Source organism: Lagenorhynchus albirostris, chromosome 2 (assembly GCF_949774975.1).
Source record: "Lagenorhynchus albirostris chromosome 2, mLagAlb1.1, whole genome shotgun sequence".
Classification (NCBI taxonomy): Eukaryota; Metazoa; Chordata; class Mammalia; order Artiodactyla; family Delphinidae; genus Lagenorhynchus; species Lagenorhynchus albirostris.
Window position 1 is genome coordinate 84,628,597 of NC_083096.1, and position 21,663 is coordinate 84,650,259.

Genomic DNA, 21,663 nt, shown 5'->3' on the forward strand with positions numbered 1-21,663 from the left:
TAAAAACTTTCGCAAAACCGTTACACGTTTTGACTTAACTGATAATGCAAAGGATGGATCGATCACAAAACCTTAAAATCCCTTCCAGCTCTAAGAATGCAGACTTCAATGTTTACTTCATGGACGATTCAAAATGGTCATTATCTTCAAAAGTACACACTTAAAAACAGAAACTATCTACCGGTTAAAACATCACCAGGGAAGAGAACAACCTCAGACATATACTCCTCATTAAGTTTTTCTACTCCTTACTGTTTAACGTTCACATTTTAATAACAGGTTGAAAGTTATAGAAAATCTATAAAATTTCAGGCAAACAAAATCTTGTATCCTGTAATGTGAACTTATCTTCTAATTCTACTAGCCCAGGGCACAGTTTACTCCTTTTCAAAAGAAGAGCTTATTGACTGCAAGAACTGAAAAGGACTGTGTTCGATTGTCTGATACAGCTTTTCTGAAAACTTACATTTTTTAAAAAATGCCATTTACATTGTTCCCACTGCACCAGTAACTCAAGCTATTAAGAGTTTGCAAGTGCAAAGCCTTGATACAAAGATCCTGCATTTTATTACGTTGTTCTTTCGAAAAGGACTCAATACAAAGTCAGTGTAAAAAAAAATCAATATTCAATTTAAAACAGAAACAATAATTTCACAAAGTCTGACATTCTCCTATGCAAAGACTGGGAGAGAGAGAAAAGAAATTCCTTAATTTAAACCTTTCTTCACCCTGCTGGGAAAGCAGGCACCAAAGCCATGAATCCAACTTAACCCCTTCTGGACTGGTAATTGAAGACAGGGTTGTAAGCACAGTTTCTTAGAATGCTGATGGATAGTGTCATGATTAACCATATGAATATACACGTGTGGTACTTCTGTTGCTGGGTTTCTGATGCAGCAGCCTCTGATACATTTAGTCTGGGACAGTATAACCTTTATGCAGCCAAAGTCTCTTATACATTCACCATCCCTTGCCCAGTCTCCCAAAATATATTCCTGAGAAAGACATCAAAAGGAATGTCCGGCTTGAAGGGACCTAAAGGCAAAAACTAAGAAGAACAAAAGCACCCTGGTTACATGGTATGTGTTTTTCATAAACGGAAACCATGTAGTTAAATAGTATGTCTTGGCTTCACACCATACCGACTGGTTTCTCCTTCCTGCTTTTCCAACACATCTTCTTGTTGACCTGAAGGCTGTGGATTCAAAGACGCTGTTTACTTTTTCAGGTACAGGTGTGTGACAAACATCAAAAGCCAATTTTGGTTTAAGACAGTAATAACAAACACTGCACCACGTGTGGAATGCATAAGCCAGAAAGGGTACATGCGAACACATACACAAAGAGCATTTGACAGTGTCATCCTTGGCTATAGCAAGGTGACTGGTTACCCTAAACACTGGGGAAAAGCGAGAGTGAACACTTTGCAAAGGTTTGCTGTGGATACAGGAAGGCAGATGGAGGAACTGAAGGCCGCTGCAGGGCTCTGCCCGTTGGCGCCTCCGCTCGCCCGGCCCGGCTGCTCCCCTGGGCCCAGGCCCAGGCAAGCCCACTGAAACCATCTAAGAAACAGACCAGGCTGGCATCATTCTGGATCGCAAGCTCGGCTCCCTCCTTTCCTTTCCCCAGATGCTGCAGCTTGCCCATTCCCTCTCCTCACTTTACTGCCAACTACGAGTGATTTAGCACCAGGGCCTAAAGGAGCCCCTGCACGGGTGGTAAGGGGCAGAGGTGATGAGCGCACAGTGACGGTGGTCAGAGTCAGGGGCTGGACGCCGCAGTTGTCCATTGGCAGGACAGCTTGCTATAGAGCTTTGTGAGGACGTACCTCCAGGGAAATGGAGGCTCTGAGCTGAACTTGCCAGTCCCTGAGTCACAGCGTGGGTCTCCCCCTGGTGGGTGTGGAGCAGTGGGGGGAGGGGCTCCTGCCGCAGCCTGAAAGGGACATCCTAGCTGGCATGCCCTCCCTGGGACCTCCCTGGGGGGTACTTCACCCTTCCCTACGTAAACAAACAATCCGTGGGGGCTGTGCATGGAGCCCGAGGGCACACGTGAAGAGCCAGGTCCTGGGCGGCTCTGAAGGCTGGGCTCCCTGGCCAGGGCTGCCAGCCAGGTAGGGTGTGGTGTGTTTTGGGAGGGTGGGGGTGGGATGGAGCGGGGTCAGGTAGGCCATCACTGGGTTAGGAAAGAGCTACCTGCTCAAGCTGGTAGGCAAGCAGGTCAAAACCGGGGCAGGTAGATTCTCTCTTTGGGGAAAAAAATAAAATCATTAAGAGCTGTAAACTGACAGTGCACGTTTGTCGTTGTGATCTTTCTCTGCAGAACCTAAGGCAACAGAGAACAAAGACGAAGGCAGGCGTTTCGTGAATGGCCCGTGGCTCCCATGGTGCCGGATGTTTACATATACAAACACGTGTGGACATGTCCCCAGAGGCCCACGAGTGGGATGGCCAGAAGCCAGGGCAGGGCTGGGTGCTGGACGAAAGGCAGGGACGAGTCGTAAGGCGAGGTTCCCAAGAACCTCCAGCTCCGCTTTGGTTTGCAGCTGTCACAGAAACGCCAGGGAACGGCTTCTCGAGAGACGTCCCATCCCCAAGTCAGATGTCATCAGTCACTTTTTTCCAGGACGGACATCTTCTGCTTCCTTCCAAATAAAGTGCAGATGGTCAAAGGACCCTGGTCTCTCATCTGCCAGTTCAGTCAGCAATGAAGAATAATAAAAACAAAGATGCCCCTCTGGTATACATATATATCTCTCTATATATTCTTTTTTTTTTTAATAAAGCCACAAATATAGAACTTTTAAACTGACGTCTCAGACTGTAAGCGAAGGACAAATTTGTGAGACTTGGGGTCTATGAACTCTTCCGAGAGCATGATGAACGGAATTTTCTTCACATTGACTACGAGGCTGAAGTCCAAGCATTTGAGGACAAAAACGAGTCCATCCCGCAGCCCGCTGGTCACGGCCTCATCACTGACGAGCCGCCACTGCATGGCGAGCCAGCGCTCCCGGTCGTACTGCAGCGTGGGACCCGTGCTGAGGTACCGCTCGAGGAAGGCCTGCAAGGACAAGCGGAGATGCTATTAGGGAGGGAGCACCCGCTCCAGGCGGTGCTGCTGGGGGCTGCCTGCTCTCACTCCTGGGAAAACATGTCCTCCCAACAAACCAGGATGGGCCCGCAGATCACACCCAATTCCATCAGGACTGCCCCACGGAGTCCCTGCTGGGGAGGGAAGGCTCCCCTACTTTCTCACTCTCCAACCAGAGGGTGCCAACGGTGGTAAGCAGAGAGGCGAGGAAGGCAGGGTGGCTGGTACCCACGTCTGCCCAGAAGCCGTGGCTGAGGCACCAGCCGCCTCTAAGGGCCTGGGTCCCATGGCCCAGGCCACGGCTTGTACCTGTTCATAGGTCGGCCTCCTCCCATCCCGAGAGCTCCTCGGGGCAAGTGCCAAGCACGGAAAAGCACTCTGGGAACGTGAGCAGAAGAAATACAGGGATATACCTGCACACACAAAAACGCATGCTCTGCCCTTGCTGCTGTGTGCCTCTGGATGAGCCGTTTAACCTCTCTGCGGGTGGAGGAGATGACAGCGCTAACGCACAGGGCTGCTGTGAGGACGAAGTGGTTGACTCTAACCGTCTCACGGTGCAAGGCTGTTTTATGGGGGATGGGGTGTGCGCGTGGCAAGTCCGGGGGATAGCCGGGCCCCACGTCCACCTCCCTCTCTCTCGGCTCTAGCAGGGCTGAGCTCCGTGGGTTCCTCGACATTCCCCTCGACATGTGCTGTTCCTCCTGCTGGATGTCGTCCTTCAGCAAACTCCTCCTGGCCCTTTAAATCTTCTCACACCACTCCCTGAACACAGGTGAACATGTCCTCCTTTAAGGGCCTCTAATCATGGCATGACTCCCGTGTGACATTTTACTTTCTGAACAATTACTGCCAACTTGCTTGTCTGAGGCCTATACTAAACTATACTCTCCTGGAAGGCAGGAACTTTTTTTTTTTTTTTTTGCGGTACGCGGGCCTCTCTCTGCTGTGGCCTCTCCCGTTGCAGAGCACAGGCTCCAGACGCGCAGGCTCAGCGGCCATGGCTCACGGGCCCAGCCGCTCCGCGGTATGTGGGATCTTCCCGGACCGGGGCACGAACCCGTGTCCCCTGCATCGGCAGGCGGACTCTCAATCACTGCGCCACCAGGGGAGCCCAGGAACTATTTTTTAAATTCGGATTTTCCATGTGCCTGGCATATGCTGGGGGGCTCAACAGCGTGTGTGTTACATCAATAAATACATCGATTTAGCTTTGAGAAAGAAGAAGAAAGAATGAACCAGGGATCCAGATAGAAAATATTAGGATAAAACATTCTGGTCCTAAACACAGGTCACAGATGGTTTCTAAGTGGTATCCTCCAACCACACCTCACTGCTGCTGCCAGGTACATTATTTCTCATCTATAAGCATATATTCTAAGGCAGAAGGGAGAGTTGTGCCTCTACCACAACACTCACTCATATAAAAATAACTCCTATGTGGGCAATTCCTGGCGGCCCAATGGTTAGGACTCAGCGCTTTCACTGCTGGGGCCCAGGTTCAATCCCTGATTGGGGAATTAAGACCCTGCAAGCCACGAGGCATGGCCAAAAAAAAAAAAAAAAATACAACTCTTATGAATCATAAGGAAAAGAAACAGCTCAATAGTTAGATAAATGAAATTAATAAGACAATTTATAAAAGAATAGAAAATTAAGATATGAAAAGATGTTCTATCACATTAATAGTTAAATATGACTTCAAATAATAACAATCTATTTCCCTCCTCTTAGATGGGCAATGATCAAAAAGAATGATAACACCCAATGCTGGCAAGGGTAAGGGGGAAATAAACGGTCTCATATCCTAAAGGCAAAAGTGTGAAACAGTAACACCCCTTAGAAGGACAATTTGGCAGGATCTGTACCTTTGATCCAGCTGTTCCTCTACTAGAAATTTATCCTTCAGAAATACTTGCATAAACGTACAAACACATATGTAAAAAAGAGATATTCACTGCAACACTGTTTAGACCAGGGATTGGCAAACTTTTCTTTAAATATAAATAGTTTTGGTGTTGCAAAGGCACACACTGTCACAACTACTCAACCCTGCTGTAGTAGAGAGAAAGCAGCCGTAGACAATCTGTAAACAAAAGGGTGTAGCTGTGTCCCAATAAAACTCGATTAACAAAAACCACCAACCCCTGGTTTAGACTAATGAAAGATCTTAATCTAAATGTGCATCAGTAGGCAATCCATTAAACAAACCATGGTATTCAGTGGAATAAGACGCAGCTATTACAGGGAATGAGTCAGATCTGTATAACGGAGATTGCGAAGTACTGACATGGAAATATAGCCAAGAGACAGCTTTAAGTGAAAAAAGCAAGTGTCCAAACTTTACTTATATGGTATGAGATCCCATTTCTGTTTTTCCTTTTTTTTTTTTTAATCCATTTCTGCTTTAAAAACACACACACACAAACACCTGAAAGAATATACCCCTACTCTTTATATCAGTAAGAACTGTCTGGGTTAGGGGAATGAAAACTTCGCTTTGTACATTATACTTTTCTTTAATGTTCGGATTTTTATACAAAGATTATTAGTTTTAATTCAGAAAAGTATACTTTTTTTAAATGAAAAAGAAAGCAACTGGGAAACTTAAAAAAAAAGAAAAAAACCTTGAAAAAGGAAAACCACCACTTCCATTCTATGTGGTACGAGCTATCACTTTGCACATGCAGACATACTGTACTCACTTGTAAACCATAGTGTTCAAAGCTTTTTGCATTCTGTTTTTTGTAACTTAATATTCTAACAAAGATTCTTCCATGTTTTAACAGGTGAGATACTGTACTATGTAAGCCACTGTTCTATTTTTAACTCCAGTTTGGAGTTAATACAGATTATTTTGCAAAAATCACGTGCATATATATTCATGAGTATAGCTGACTGTGCTGAGTACTTTTTCTAGGAGAGGGATTAGTGAGTCAAAGAATATGGGAAACATTATGGCTTCTTAATGAATATTTCCATATTGCTTTTCTAAGGATCGTTACTGGTTAGTGACAATGCAACCAGCAGTTGTATATTACAAGGCAATGTATGAACACAGGTCCTTATACTAATAATATCACTACCGTGTGTTATATGTGTACTATATGCAAGCTCATTTACTTTCTACCTCATGATTTACATGTCATGCTGCCATGTTTAATATAATTCTCATACAACAATCCTATCAGGTAGATACTATTATTATCCCCATTTTATAAAAGAGGAAACAAGTGAAGAGTAACTTAGGCAAAGTCACAAACCAATTAGGTGGTGGAGCCAGGATCTGAACCCACTTCTGTCTGAAGAGAGGTCCTTTGCTGAACCCTTCCTCTACTTTGCCTCCTTGGCCACAGCCCTCTATTAGATGCATGGTTGTTTCTTGTAACAGCCCCCAAAGTGTGCTCATGTCATAATCCCAGAGAGCATTCAGTAAAACTAACCCCCTAAGAGCCAAAACACCGAAGTGATGGCACGTTTTCTATGGTTGATAATAATGGCTATTTATTTGGTCCTTATATTATGACAGACGCTGTTTTAAGCACTTCATAAGAATGGACTCTCTTAGTTCTCATGACAACCCAGTGAGGTAGATATTAGTATTATCCCCAATTTACAGACTAGCAAACTGAGGCACAGAGCCATTAGGCTCTTGGCCCAAGGTTTCCCACTAGTCGGTGGAGGTGCCAGGTTAGAGTAAGTCAACTTGGCCCCAGAATCCGCAGAGTAACCTGAACTACTACCTGGACTGTCTCTAAGTGAAAGTCTTTCCTCTGCTTGAATCTAGAGGCCTTCAAAGGCACATTTTAAAAACGACGGTATCAAAACAACATAAAATAAGTGAGAATCATTAATTCTTATTAGTTGGTGCTTTAGAGAAGCCTTTGATTTTATCATTCCTGGTAATACCCTAAAATGGGACTTTCCAAGCTCGGTGACAAGTCGCACCTTTGGGGTCATGCTGTTGGTGATGCAGAAGGCCAGGTGCTGCAGGATGCTCTCCATGCTGTGGTAGTGCTGCTGCCGGGTGGTGCGCAGGTACTTCTGCAGAGCCCGGGCCATGGAGGGAAAGATGGCCTGGGCGGCCTCCCTGGGGTCCATCACCTCCCCTGGGGCTTTCTGCTGCTCCTCAGCCTGGAGACGCTGGATGTGGACGAAGGCCTCCTCCACTGCAACCACCAGCCTGCAGGCGATGAAACGCAGCAGTCAGGACCGTGGTGCAGGGCTTGAGAACAGAGTCACACCGAATGTGGGATGACTCCTCCCAGTCTGCCACCAGCTCACCCAAGGCTCCAGTCCTTAGCTGACACTCCAGATGGTTGGGAGAGGAGGGAAGGGGAAAGGAAGGCAAAGGCAAAAATAATACGTGGAATGGGGGCTCCAGGGTGAGGAGGAAGGAGGCTGGGGGTCGGAGATGACTTCTGTTCTCAATTCTGCCACTAATTTACTCGGGAGACTCAGTTCAGTCCCTTTCATCTTTACAATGAAGGGTTAGATGAAAAGAGTTTTAAGGCCCCTCAGACTCTGGCTACAAAAGGCTCTGCTTGCACTGAGAGGTGGCTGGTGGTGCGGAAGCAGCCTTACAGAGAGCCAGAGCTGTATCCCCGGATCCAGCCGCCCGTACCAGCAGCCCCTGGGAGAAAAGAAGGAAGGGGCGCAGCACACATGATGAAAACCATCTCTGTCCACTTCGGCTAATGTGATCCGATCTTGAAAATCAGCAAGAGCCTGGGGATATAGGGCGGGCCACTCAAAGTGCGGGCTGCCGGCCAGCAGCTTCATCATCAGTTGGGAATTTTAAAGAAATGCAAATTCTTGGGTGGGCCCCACTCTAGACCTTCTGAAAAGTTAAGTATCCGTTGCCGGTAGGGCCCAGAAGCTGAGATCTGTGTTTTAACGAGTCCTCCTGGTGATGCTTTTGAATGCTAAAGTTTGAGAAACACTGGAGCAAGATTCCCTCCAAAGGCCCAAGCAGGTCATGTTTATAAACTGAAATTTCATTCTGGTTAAAAAAAAGTCTTACAGAGAACAGACTGTGGTTGCCAAGGGGGAGGGGGTTGGGGGAGGGAAGGAGTGGGAGTTTGGGATTAGCAGATGCAAGCTGTTATATACATAAGATGGATAAACAACAAGATCCTACTGTATAGCACAGGGAACTGTATTCAATATCCTGTAATAAACCATAATGGAAAAGAATACGAAAAAGAATGTATGTATATGTATAAATGAGTCATTTTGCTGTATAGTAGAAATGAACACATTGTAAATCGACTACACTTCGATAAAATAAATTTTTGAAAAAGAGTGTTAGTATGCCATTCAAAAGAAAAGTGTGTTACAGGCATGCTAGTGTTGGGGGGTGGGCAGTGTACCTTGCTCTCCGCTTCTTCACCCGCCGTTCATGTTCCGCCTCCTCATAATACAACTCGTTGTGGCTCGAGTCCCTGCGCCGAGCAGCTGCGGCGATCATTGCCCGGGACTGACCAGTGGCGTTATTACTGGGGCCTTTGGGGGAAAGGATGATGGAGGAAGGACAGTTTTAATGCCTTGGGGCAGCGAAACAGAGCAGAAAACTAGTCCACAGTCTGTCAGTACCGTCTGCCCATCCCCTGTGAAGCACATACACAAATCCCAAAAGTAACTTCCCAGAAGGGTGAACAGGACCCCTGCTCTGCGTTCAAAATGCTCACAAGAAGAGGGAAATCTCCCAAAACCCCAACTTGATGAGTGGAAATGGAAAAAGAACTCCGAAGGAGATGAAGAATACTTGACAATTAAAATGCTGGCCAAAAATAGCACAGACTGTGCTGAAGATGTTACTTACCATCTGTTACATAAAGTTCCATTTTGGCCATAAGGGCAGCTGGAACATTCATTTCAGCGACAAGACAATGGGAGAGAATGAGAGGGATGGGGGGAACAGGACAGAGGAAAAAGAGAGTCAATGGCCACGGAGATATTAACCACACACGTGCTGGAGGGTCATGGTAGCCACAACTTTTACAGAAAATACCCATGCTTGGGGTCTTGCAAAATGTCATGTTTATTAATACACATCTAGAACTCCTGGTCTCGTTCCCCTGACCATGGACTGCCTTAACTTTTTAGAAGGATGAGGCAGACTGTACGCTTTCTTACGTAGCATCTACTTAATGGCCTGGCTTGCTAGTGGGATTCTGCACTAGGTTTGTGAAATTTACCAACCCTTTAGGATTCACAAGCGACTGCACATCTCATAGAGCCAAAAACAAAAAAAGGGGGAGGATATTGTCACTAAGACTGACACCGCCTATAAATCACTTGACTTGTTAACAATATGATCCTCTTCTAGGCTTTGCAAAGCTCTTGCCCTGACCCAAGGTACCTGGCAAGAAATGACACCGTGTCCTGTTTCTTGCACTTAACCATCTGATAGCCCGAAACACAGCTCTGATGTCCCCAGCCTGGCCTCCGGCCTCCAGCCACCCACTCAACTCTGGTTCTCAGCCAGGACTGACAAATGCCTGTAAGAATCTCACCAGAGGCCTGAATTATAGACTTAATGGATTGGGGTAGCTGAATCTTCGGTAATTTATCCAAATTTTGAAAAGCAGCCTTTTCCTATGAGCTTTCAATGTAAGATGTTCACAACAGGAGGCAGGAAACCCACATCACTCCTGTTTCATGTAGTTTTCATAAAATCCTCAAATGAATGAGTCTCCCACATATGCAGACGATCAATCAACATTTCTCTAAAAATATCTTTGTCAGGAAAAAAAAAAAAAAAGGAAAGGAAAGAAAGGAAGAAAAGACAAAAGAAAAAGAAAAAAGGAATAATTGTTCTGAAATGAGAATGTACCATAAAGGCAGACCCTGAGAGGGGCAGAACCAAATGGAACATACAGTTTAATCTAAGTACTGGGTTGGCCAACTGCTCCCTGCACCCACCAGAGACACCACTTCAAGGCACGTACCATCTACGTTGTAGACTTTCAGCCCGGCCATGTGCTTGGCTGCTCGGAATTTGGAGGCTGTTAGGAGGTTGGGGTTATAGATGGTGAAATCTTTATAGTAATTTTCCAGAACCACCAATGCTGCTCGCTGGATACTGAGAAAAGAAGGCAAAATTAATGCAGTTTTTCCAAGCAGGTTCTATGTGAAAAAAATCCTCTTTTGGAGTCAGGTAAAATAACGGATCACCAAGGATAACCACACATAGAAGGCTCCTGGGTTTCACCACATCTTTTGTCTCCAGGACAAGAATTTAAAGATGAAACTTAGGTCCCATCGTTCCGTGGCTTCTGTGCCTTCTCCCAGGCTACATCATTAGCCACATCCCATCTAGCCAATACGCGAGAAAGGAATGTTATACCTTCTAATTTAGATGTGCTTAGGCTACACAGAACGTTCCTCGTTTTCTCAGTTCACAGAAGAGCAAATTGAGGACCCCAAAAAGGTCAAGGACTAACAGATGGCTGCAGAGCTACTGAGTGAAACAACGAAGTGTAGATTCAAGTTTGTCAGGTCCTAGAGCAGTGTTTCTACCTACACCTCATTGCCCCTGATGGAAGGAATGTAGGGTTTTCAGTTTTCTGTAGGTCAAAACAACACCCACACGGGGCAAAGTGCACTGGAAAAATACTGGTTGCAAACACTAGTTAATCCTGATTCCTACTCTTCATCCCATCCATCCCAGGCCAGCGAGAGCTCCCTCTTTCAGAGGAAACAAGATCCTTTTCCCTGAGCCCCCTGAGGCCTCAGTTGAGACCTCACTGTTTCTCGGTCTACAAGGCCTCCTGCTCCGTGGGTTGCTGTTTCCAGTCCTCCGCAGGGGTGTGTGAAGAGGACTCCACTTGCCAGTGTCCTACGATCTTTAACCTGTCACCAGCTTGGCCCCTCTGAGAGCAGCAGAGGAGCAGAGAAGAGGTAGCTGGGTGGGTGAAGGGGGCACCCATACTCAGTACTGGTCGCAAAAGAACATGCTCTTGGGCACAGATACAGGACACTCACCACTTCAAAGAGTGACCTGTCATAACACAGCCAGGGATTTTACATACCTCATCTCATCTGACCCTCACAATCGTTCAAGGGAAGAAAACCAAGGCTCAAAAATCTATGACCTGCAAACAGGACACATCTACCAAACAGCAGAGCTGGAACTCCAATCTGTTCCTCCTCCCAGATGTGTGGCCACTGTAGGACAGTGTACGTATGCACCGACCTCTCCAGGTCTCTTGGATGTTCACCAACCACCCATGTGCTAAACTCCACATGGTTATTTGTATCTTGCCCTTTATAGTTTTCTTCCTGTTTCCCTGCTAAGTAGGTGAGCTTATAAGGATTATTTACAATAGCCTGGGCACCAGGATAGGGCTGCCTTCAATTCCTGGATGACCACACTGCCTTCTACAGCTCTCCGAGTGGCTCAGGGTTCTTCACACCAAGACAAGACAGCCCCTAACCCATCAGCTTGACACTCTGCCAACCCAGTCCTCAGCTCCCCTTGCGGCTGTGCCCCCAGAGTTTAACAGGGAGTCGAAAAACAATCTAGAAGTCAATCAGCTAATCTCCTTGAGAGCAGAGTCATGGCAATGCTTTCTTACTCATATCCCCACAGTGCCTCGATCCGTGATCCGCATTCAGCTGGGGCTTAGTATCAACCTAGATATGCACACTCATGCGGGGCTGGGGAAATCTGGGAAGACCAACTTCCAATAACAGAAGTATAAGATTCCTAAGAGCAAATTCACATTCAAAAGCCCTAGTCATTTAGTCTTCCAGTCGCCCACTCACCACTCATATTTAAGAACCTATGTCAGCCAAGCTCTGGGAATGCAGAGATAGGGTGGGAGGAGCTTCTCCTTGCCGGCGTTATGTGGAACAGAAGCTCTGTGACCACGAACTGGAATACACGGGCTGAGGAAGCGCAGAGGGGGGCTTCTAAGCATCTAGGACTTGGGTAGGCATAAGAGCAGCTTCCTGAGGAAGTGAAGTGGCCCTTGAGTTGAGGTCTGTGTGTCACAGATCTTTGTGCAGAAGTCCTCTTGGCTTCCACAGACACCCTGCCCGGCGGATCCCCGGCTCAGCATGGCCAGCCTCGGCTCTGTCCCTGTGTCCGTGACATTCTCCCACGGGCGGGGCACGTGCTGCTTCTCCACCTCCTGCTCCATCCTGAGGCTGACGGCGGCCTCTGCCTGCTCGCTGATCACACACGAACGCTCCCTCCTACGCACCTCCACCCGCCTGCCCAGGCACTGCTTTTCCAAAGTCTCTGGGCTTCTTGGAGATGAGAAGCCCCTCTACACAGAAGGAGGTCTGTTCATGTGCACAGACTTGCTGCACGCAGGCTACTTCATCCCAGGCTCCTGTGCTGACATGGACACATCTCAAGGGGCCTGGATTCCAGCAGAGAAGTATTTCCCTGATCAAGATTTAAAACTTAAAAAGGCAACTCAGAGGTTATGCTCAGGCCCATCTTCAAAGCAAACCCTCTTGTGGTTGTGGGGTTTGGCTTTTCTGTTCAGCCAGCCCGCAAGGAGGGGCCCAGGGCACCACACTACCTCGGCCGGGGCCTGCAAGGCAGAGAGGGAACGGCTGGACCAGAGCCTGGCGGCCCTGTTTCCCAACCTCTCTACCCGCAAAGCCACCATGCCGCCCAGAGAAGGGGTGTCTGTCCACACCCAGCTCTGGCAGGAGCCTTGCTCTCCAAACTGGGCAAGTCCACAGTCAGCATTACGCCAGAGCCCTGGGCGGCCTGGGGAGGGCTCAAGGACTGGACAGGAGCCTCCCCAGGCTCGGGAGCCTTTGCTCAGAAAACCAAACAAGGGGCAGGGCTCGGGTGATGTTTTCTTCCTTCAGCCCCGTCTCAACAGAGAGGCACCAGAAAGCCCCAGAATCAGCTGTGGACCTGCCTGCCTCCACAGGCGGACAAGCTAACACAGGAGCTAAAAAAAAAAAAAAAAAGTTGAGATTTGGATTAAAATCCAATCTGCCTTTCTTCACCTTTTTTTTTTTTTTTTTTTTTTTTGCGGTACGGGGGCCTCTCACTGCTGTGGCCTCTCCCGTTGCGGAGCACAGGCTCCAGACGTGCAGGCTCAGCGGCCATGGCTCACGGGCCCAGCCGCTCCGCGGCACGTGGGATCCTCCCGGACCGGGGCACAAACCCGCGTCCCCTGCATCGGCAGGCGGACTCTCAACCACTGCGCCACCAGGGAAACCCCTCTTCACCTTTTTGAAGACAGCAGACTGTAATATATGACGTAAGTCTTGTTGGTGAGTCAGGGTGATCACCAGCCCCAAATAGGTACCGGGTTGTGCTTTGTATGTATCAGAGGGGGGTGTCAGAGCCCTTAGGCGGCCGGGCTTCCTCCTGGTGCCCATGCTGCAGTCACCTTGAGTATCACAGCCGTTTCCTCTCATTCTTCACCATGTTCTCTCTCACTACTGGCTACCGAAGTCATTCCTAGCTGCTGTCAACCTCGCTGCCTCAGGCAACGATCCTCTGTTCTTGTACATCTTCAACCCTGGTATAAATAGAGAAAATGGGCTTTGCGGCACCGGCGTGAGGCACTCTGCTTGGGCTAAGTGATATCCGCTCCAGTACGGCAGTCCGATGTCCATTTCAATCCCAAGTCTAAGGGCTTTCTCATTTCCGTTCTGGCTCCTGATTCATGCCCTGGACTGGCTGAGTTTGTTAGATAACTTCAGGATAAAAGAAATCTACAACTACTATATCATTTGGCATCTACTGAGGGGACTCCACCCTGCAGGGCACCCTAGCATCAGCCTAAGTTACGGCTCCACAATGCCAGGATGCAGGAGCACCCCTGTCCTCAGCCAGTGTTGGGGTTCAGAAGCCCCCTGCCTCTGCTCCTTGGCATCTTCCAAATATGGCATCTCACAGGGCCAAAGCAGGGCTGATTTCTTTCAGGAAGCCTTTTCCAACCCTCCGGTCCCCACTGACCTGTCAGGGGAGTCACACGGGCGAGGCTCGCTCTCCAACAAGCCCCGGGAAAGTCCCCCACGCACGGGGACACCTGCGGTGGCTTCCCCACGGTGCACGGTACTCGTTGGCTCAACCTGCACATTTAGGAAACCCCAGTAATTGTCACAGGTATAGGATCAGTTCTGAGCATGTATTTCCTAAAACCATGGAGTTTCAGAGGCAGAGGGGCCTCAGAGATGAACAAAAGCAAACCCTTCAACTAACCCCAGTCTCCGGACCAGACTGCCTCTGGGGAAGGAGGGAGGCAAGAAAAACTGAGCTGGTGAGACATTTGCTGCCTCTCTTATGACTACCAGTCATAGACAAAAGACAGTAACCTGACTAAACGATCCTCATGCAGAAACCCCGTATACAGGCAGGCGGAGCCTGATGTCCAGACCGATTGTGGACATGGCCACACCAAAAACCCATGCGAGGAGCACTTTCCCAAGATATAGAACTCTGAGCTCAATAATTACACCCTCCCAGGGAAATGCCCCTTTTCACAGACCACATATATTTGTGGAAAACAGCGCATGGATACGCATAGCTCATAACAGAAATTCACTTGAGACCTGCACATAAAAACACAAGTATAGGAATCCCAGATACGCCTAGAAAAGGACAACATGGATGATGGACTAGCCACGATCAGGACCAGAAGAAGTTGATGCTGTTCCCAGTGGGAAAGTAACCCCCTCAACTCTACTTGGTCCAAACTTGAGCTCGTGGATGAGACAGGGCAGCAATGGATCAGCACAAATGTCTGAGGGAATTCAACAGCCACGGCTGAATCTGAAACGCACCCTTGACCATGTTGCCTTACTGGTCTATTTTCTTTTCAGGACAAAGAGGGTGCAATGTGAAATGCTATGTCTAATCAGCTACAAAACGTCTTCCAGGGTCAGTGACAACTGTCATACAAAACTGCCATGGCAATGAGCTCGTGCTACATTTCTAAAACACATTTGGAGAGAAGCACCTCTGAACACAGTTCAAATTTTAGTTCATAAAACTCTGAAAGACGTGTCTTTGAAAAATAAATTCTGAAAAACAAAACCAAGCTAATGCCCTACGTATCTGTACCCCCACAGCCTCTCCACTCTCTCTGACTGTGGGTTTAGGATGCACACTGTAAATGGTGCAGGCTCAGGGCTCAGAGAGCATGACCCTTGACTCTTCCATTTATTTTCTGACCTTGAACGAGTTAACTCATTTCTCCAAAGCTCAGATTCTTCATCTGTAAGATGAGAATATAACAACACAGAAAACCCTGCTATAACACGGTAAGTGGGCTTCAAAAGAGTCAACTGTATAAATGTATTACTAAAAGGTTAATGAAGTGACTTGGGCCAGCCCGGTGCAGGTAGCTGGTCAGAAAATCTAGTGACAGACTGCAAGACCCAAATATACAGGTTTGGGCTGAGGTCTGGAGTCACCCGTGGTAGTTGTCTCATGAGCTTAAATGTTAATGGGGACAATTCCAAATTCAATGACCTTCTGAGACTTCAACAGTTGGCACTGAGGCCAGGAAAAATACTGGAGACTCAGGAGTCCACCCTCCACTTTCCTATTTCCCAAGGAGAAGCTACCTGCCTGGTTTAGGTTTTTGTTAAAGATTAAATGAGGTAATATATTTTAAAGTGCCCGACCCAAAGCAAATGGCTTATGAATGGTAGCACCGGGAGCTTACGCATCTGTGTTTGTTGGGGAGGCCAATCTGTCCCCTATGTGTACCTGTACCGCCCTCCCCACCAAGGGCTACCACGAGGGAACTACTACAGGAAATGAGCCAGGATCATTGCTTTCCTTAGGGACTTAGACCATAAAGTCATGCTACTCTCTGTTTTTATGCAGTATTTGCTGCCACCTCTCAGCCTCCTGAAAAATCAAACCTGTAGCTACCGAGAGGCATCTGTGGTACAAAAAGTAGGAAAAGCACTGCCTTGGAGTCAGAAGGCCTGGATTCCTGCTACTCTGTAAACCATATAAGTTACTTCCCCTTTCTGGGCCCTGTCTCTTGGCTGATGATAGAGAGGGAATACCAACTACTGCATCTGGTTGTCGAGAAGAGCAAATGAAATACTGCCAGTGAAAACATTTATAAACTTACAGGATTATACAAATATAAAATAGTATCACATTACTAACGAGTCTGAGCATTTTGTAGCAAGGGATGGGGTTGGTTGTTGGCTAAGATATTCACACAGTTCCTGGACATAAAAGCATGACCCAATCTCCACTTATATATATATATATATATATATATTTTTTTTTAATTAATTAATTTTATTTCTGGCTGCGTTGGGTCTTCGTTGCTACGCACGGGCTCTTCTCTGGTTGCGGCAAGCAGGGGCTACTCTTCGTTGCGATGCGCAGGCTCCTCACTGGGTGGCTTCTCTTGTTGCAGAGCATGGGCTCTAGGCGTGCAGGCTTCAGTAGTTGTGGCCCACAGGCTCAGTAGTTGTGGCTTGCGGGCTCTACAGCGCAGGCTCAGTAGTTGTGGCGCACGGGCTTGGCTGCCCCGCGGCATGTGGGATCTTCCCGGACCAGGGCTTGAACCCGAGTCTCCTGCATCGGCAGGTGGATTCTTAACCACTGTGCCACCAAGGAAGTCCCTTCACTTATATTAAATCAGAAAATTCTTGAAATGAAGAGAGTTTTAGTGTTCTCCCAAGCATAGACTCAAGAAGAAATCAGAGTCTATCTAGTCCCAACTCGCAATCCAAGCACCAACTCTTTAAAACACCCCAGAAATCATCCAGCCTCTGCTGGAAAAGAAAATATGCTCTCACTTTGTACTGAAATGACCTTATTTTAAGTTCTACCCATTGGTCCACCCACAGCTTCCTTCCGCACCAAGCCCCTCTTTCTTGTGAAAGCCCATAATATACTTGAAGAAAACAACTGTGGACATAAACCTCCTCCCTTTTAACCTTCCTATTTTGCAGATAAGAGCCCCGAGGCCTAAAAAAGTATGTGCACACCACCCCGCCCCCCCATACAGAGTTGTTTATTTCCTATTCATTCACTTTCCTCAGATCTGATTGTGGCTTCTGCAATTAAACTAGCACATGCTATTAAAATCAGAAATATTAAGGCTGTAGGAGCTCACCCAGTCAGAGGCCTCACACTCCGCAGCTTTAAGTTCTCCCAGAGCAGGGAGAAAAGGTGAGATAGGGCCAGGTGGGGAAGCCTCGTTCAGGTTTTAGCCACTTCTTTTCAAATGTTAATTGAGCCCTTGAGCTCTGTCAACAAAAACAGCTTTCCCACTGTGTGAAAAATGAGCGAGCATTTCCTACATACCAAAGCCCCACAGAAACACTAGCTAGTTGCCTTTATTCTGACTGCCTGGGTATGTGCTGACAGGAAAGCTCTGGAGAGACCGTGTGCTGGTCACAGAATGAAATCTGCAAAGGCCCCCCTTCAGGGTTAGTGTTCATCATCCTGCCAGTCAACTAAGGATGCCAACATTCAGAAAGATTCTAATGACCAGCCTTGATCACTCCATCCAAAGGCAAGTAGGAATTAGGAGCATCTGCTAAGTCCTGCTAAGTCCCAAGTGTTGGGATGGATGTGAACGACACCTCAAGGGGCTCAGACTCCCGTCGGTGACAACCATCCAAACAGGGAAGTACAGCTGAGTGACCTGGGGGCCAAGACAGAGCATGTGAGTGGGGGTGGGGAACACCCAAAGAGGAGGCAAAGCTGAGTCTCAAAAGATGAATGATGGTCACACCATGTGGACGACAGCCTATAAAGCCAATTCCAGGCAGAGGAAGCAACGTAGGCAGACACAGGCTGGTGTTCAACAGTCCACCTAAATGGTTACAACAAGAGCAATGGGGGTCACAGTGCTGAGTCCTAGGACAGCTCTGAGAACCCTGATGGGGTGGGTTGAAGAGCATCTCCCCAAAATCCGCATCTACCCAGAAACTCAGAATGTGACCTTATTGGTCTTTGCAGATGTAATTACAATTAGTTAATAAGATAAGGTCATACTGGTGTCTATATAAGAAGAAAATAGGACACACAGAGAAGGCCGTGTGATGATGGAGCCGAGACTGGAGGGAGGCGGCTACAAGCCAAGGAGCCCCAAGGATTGCAGGCAGTGGCCAGAAGCAAGGAGGAGCCAGGGAGGGCTCTACCCTGGTGCAGAGGGAACACGGCCCTACCAACACCTGGATTTCAGACTTCTTTGCGGTACGCGGGCCTCTCGCTGTTGTGGCTTCTCCCGTTGTGGAGCACAGGCTCCGGACGCGCAGGCTCAGAGGCCATGGCTCACGGGCCCAGCTGCTCCGCCGCATGAGGGATCTTCCTGGACCGGGGCATGAACCCGTGTCCCCTGCATCGGCAGGTGGACTCTCAACCACTGCGCCACCAGGGAAGCCCTAGATTTCGGACTTCTAACCTTCAAAACTCAGAAAATTGGTTCAAGTCACTCAGTTTGTGGTCCTTTGCCAGCAGCTGCAGGAAGAGAATACACTTGTATTTAGGGAAAGCAGGATGGAGGCAGGTAGAGGGCAAGGCTGAGCTAAGGTTAGGTGGCCGAGGCACTGCACGAATGGCAAAGGGGAGAGGGTGAGGAGAGAGGACGAGGGAGGGAAAGGTCGGTGGGGGCATGGGGGGTAGCAGAGAGGGTGAGCCAGCTGAGAAGACCCAGAGGACAACGGCTGTAAAGGAGCCGGGGTACCACGGCCACCGCATCTCTTGCTCTTTAAGGCATGCCTACCCAGTAGGTGAATTTTAGGCTGGAACCCAGGTCTTTGAGACAACTTGAAAATGCAGGATCCAAAATGAAAGTTGACTCAGCTTCTTGGGAAAATTCCCACCCTGGGAGAGAGCTCGATGCCCTAGGTTTCACCTGACTGCTACTTCTCCCCAGGAGAGTCAACAAGGGTTACATCTTCCTGAATGTGTGGGCTTCACTGCTCCCTGGACTTGGAGATAAACTGACTTTGTGACCGAGAGTCAGGAGCATTTGCAGTAACATGCGTGTGAGTCCCAGAGACGCACATATAATTAGCCCCTGAATGTTGCTGCCACCTCCTCTGCTGAGAACCGGACACACGAGTGTTCATACCTCCTGGCCCTCCTGTCCTTCAATCAAAATGTTTGTCTCACAGCTGCACTGGGGGCAGTAGCTTACACAAGTCCCGCACAGATAACAGGCAGTGATCACCTGGGAACCTGAGGACAGGGAGTGGCAAAAACTGGAATCGGCTCCTGTTTACTGACAGGTCTGGTTAGGATGCAGGAAGATCTGCAAGGAAGGCAGGATGTTCTGGGACCTTCTCCTGACAGACCCGGGGTGGGGGGGGGGACACACGTGGCTGCCTGAGATCTTGAGATGCGACGCCCATCCTGAGAGGGGACAGTGGCCAGCGTCCCTGTCCTGCTGGGGAGGCCCATGGAGGCCTTTCTCCAGGCCACATGGATTCTCCAGGGACCCAGGCGTGCCGGCTCCTCAGCTTCAGCGAACAAGTTCTCTGAATCGAGATTCGAAAACTGGCAGGTCTCCCTGGACGAGGCTTTGAACACCAGCTGCAGACAAGTGCTGCAGGGGATCCCCATTGAAAGATAGCAAACTGAGACCAGAAGCCGCATAGTCCTATGGGGGAAGGAGGTGAAATGTGCTGTCTGGCGGGGCACACAGGGCACTTCTCCAAGCCCTTTGCTGTCCCGCTTTAAGTTCCTGCTAAGAAAGTGTAACCTGGGAAACACCCTCTCTAATAAAACAAGCAAAGTCACACTGGGAGGAGACCACGTTGCCAGCACCAGGAGTCTGTGAGCACAGAAGTGGCCAACAGCTACGTGCAACGCCCTGGTCCTCCCGGTCGCAGCAACTGAACAACGAGAGGTGTGTCATTCCTCTAGGCTGCAACACGGAGAGACCACTGGGTGGTTCTGAGCGCGCTGACGACACTGATGAGAAAGCCCCCACCTAGGGGATGATCCAGTCACAGCGGGCTGTCCCATAACAGAAAGATGCTGGCAGACCCCTTGCACTGGGGGGACCTACGAGATGTGCTTCCCCTCAAGTGGCAGGTTTGGCTACGGCCACATCTGCCCAGAGAGCTCGCAGCCCACTTCCAGGCCAGGGCACAGGCCCCTCCCGCAGGATCCAACCTGGGCCGCACCTGCCATGCCTGCAATGGGAAATCGGCCTTCCAAGCTTTAAATCACTGAACTAAATCACACCAGATGAACATCAGAGACGACCACCTGCTCTGGGTGCCTTGAAAAGCAGATTTAGATCAGGACCAAGAGCAGCCCCAGACCCACCCAAGATGCTCGGCTGGCCTGCTCTTATCCAGCCTCACATCCTCTTGACACGGGTACCTCTGGCCCTGGGAGGAACCGCAGGCACCCAAATGGAAAGGTCTGGAGGCCAAGGGCAGCCAGTCTGGCCAACGGATCTCTGCTCACAGAGACCAAGTGAGGCCAATACGGGGCAGGACAGGGAAAGGGGACCCTGTTCACTTGCCCTCTTGAGTGTTAGTGTACCACACACACTGAACCAAATCACACCCATCAATCCGTGCGGGAGCGTGCAGAAAGCCAGGCAGGCTGAGGGGCGAGTCCTTGGGAAAACAGACCACACACCACTCCAGTGCGCATCCACCACCCGCCCGCCGCCAGGGGCGGGGGTGTGGGGACGGCACCATGGAAACCAGGTTCACGTCCAGGGCTCCGTCCCGTACTCTCCGCCTCGGAGAGAGGATCTGTGGGCAGACGCCGTGTGAGGGCAGCCTTCCCAGCTGTGGCTGCTGCCAGTAGGCAGCTGAGCAAACACAGGCCCGCAGTGTCCGGCACCTTCCACTCTCATTAAAGCCACTTTTAACAGGCACCACGGGGCCAAACCACAAACGGCAGCTCTGAGCCCGCCTTCGAAATTCTCCCACAGGAGAGCAGAGCCTGAGCAAAACTCTGCACACGCTACTCTTCAGCTCTTACTCATTTTCATCCTTTGTTTCCTTAGGGAGTGGGGGTGGGGACTGCTAATATCTTTACTGAAAAGCAGCTACGCAAGAAGGCACATTTCCAAAGCTGAGACTGCATGGGAAACCGCGATCATAAAAAACATGAACCAAGACCTTTGGCGGTCATTTTAAAACACGCCCTCACTTCACAGGCGATGGAGCCAGGCCCTCCCGCAACAGTTGGTGCCGGTCTTGAACGTGGGAGGGAGGGGCCCACAGCCCAGCGTGACAGCCAAGCCTGATCAGTGGGGTAATCATCAGCTTTGATATCATTTGACCCAGAATCACAGACGCAAGATTTCCAGTGGAGCTGGATATATCCTGGCGTTACTGGAGTAACCTTAACCTCCCCAGGAGACTCTCCTTTTCTCACTTCTAACTAGGAAACCAAAGTGCCATTGAGAGAAACAAGGCCCCCACTCAAGCTGGGAAGGTGCTGGCCAGAGCTGGAGACAGGACAATAGGAGCTCTGTTTCATGGGGTTAAGCTCCGCTCATTGATCCGTGGTTTCCTGGGGCTTCAGGGTCAAAGGTCACCAGGGTGCCTAACGTTCCTGTCTTAGCTCGGGGCTGCCATAACAAAATACCAGAGACTGAGTGGTTTAAACAACAGAAGCGACTTTTC

At 48.9% G+C, this 21,663-nt stretch overlaps 1 protein-coding gene across 3 annotated transcripts in view; it reads right to left on the reverse strand.

The window, feature by feature from the left end:
• Positions 1 to 2,424: 2,424 nt before the first annotated feature.
• Positions 2,425 to 21,663, reverse strand: part of VANGL1 (VANGL planar cell polarity protein 1) — a 47,511-nt gene continuing 28,272 nt past the window's right edge. For all 3 annotated transcript variants that reach the window (XM_060139253.1, XM_060139251.1, XM_060139254.1), the window contains 4 exons: positions 10,047 to 10,180; positions 8,466 to 8,598; positions 7,042 to 7,276; positions 2,425 to 3,063 (listed from right to left, as the gene is read on the reverse strand). In XM_060139253.1, the coding sequence (XP_059995236.1) occupies positions 2,803 to 3,063; positions 7,042 to 7,276; positions 8,466 to 8,598; positions 10,047 to 10,180 (763 nt within the window). In that variant the 3' untranslated portion in view covers positions 2,425 to 2,802. The remainder of the gene's footprint in view (positions 3,064 to 7,041; positions 7,277 to 8,465; positions 8,599 to 10,046; positions 10,181 to 21,663) is intronic.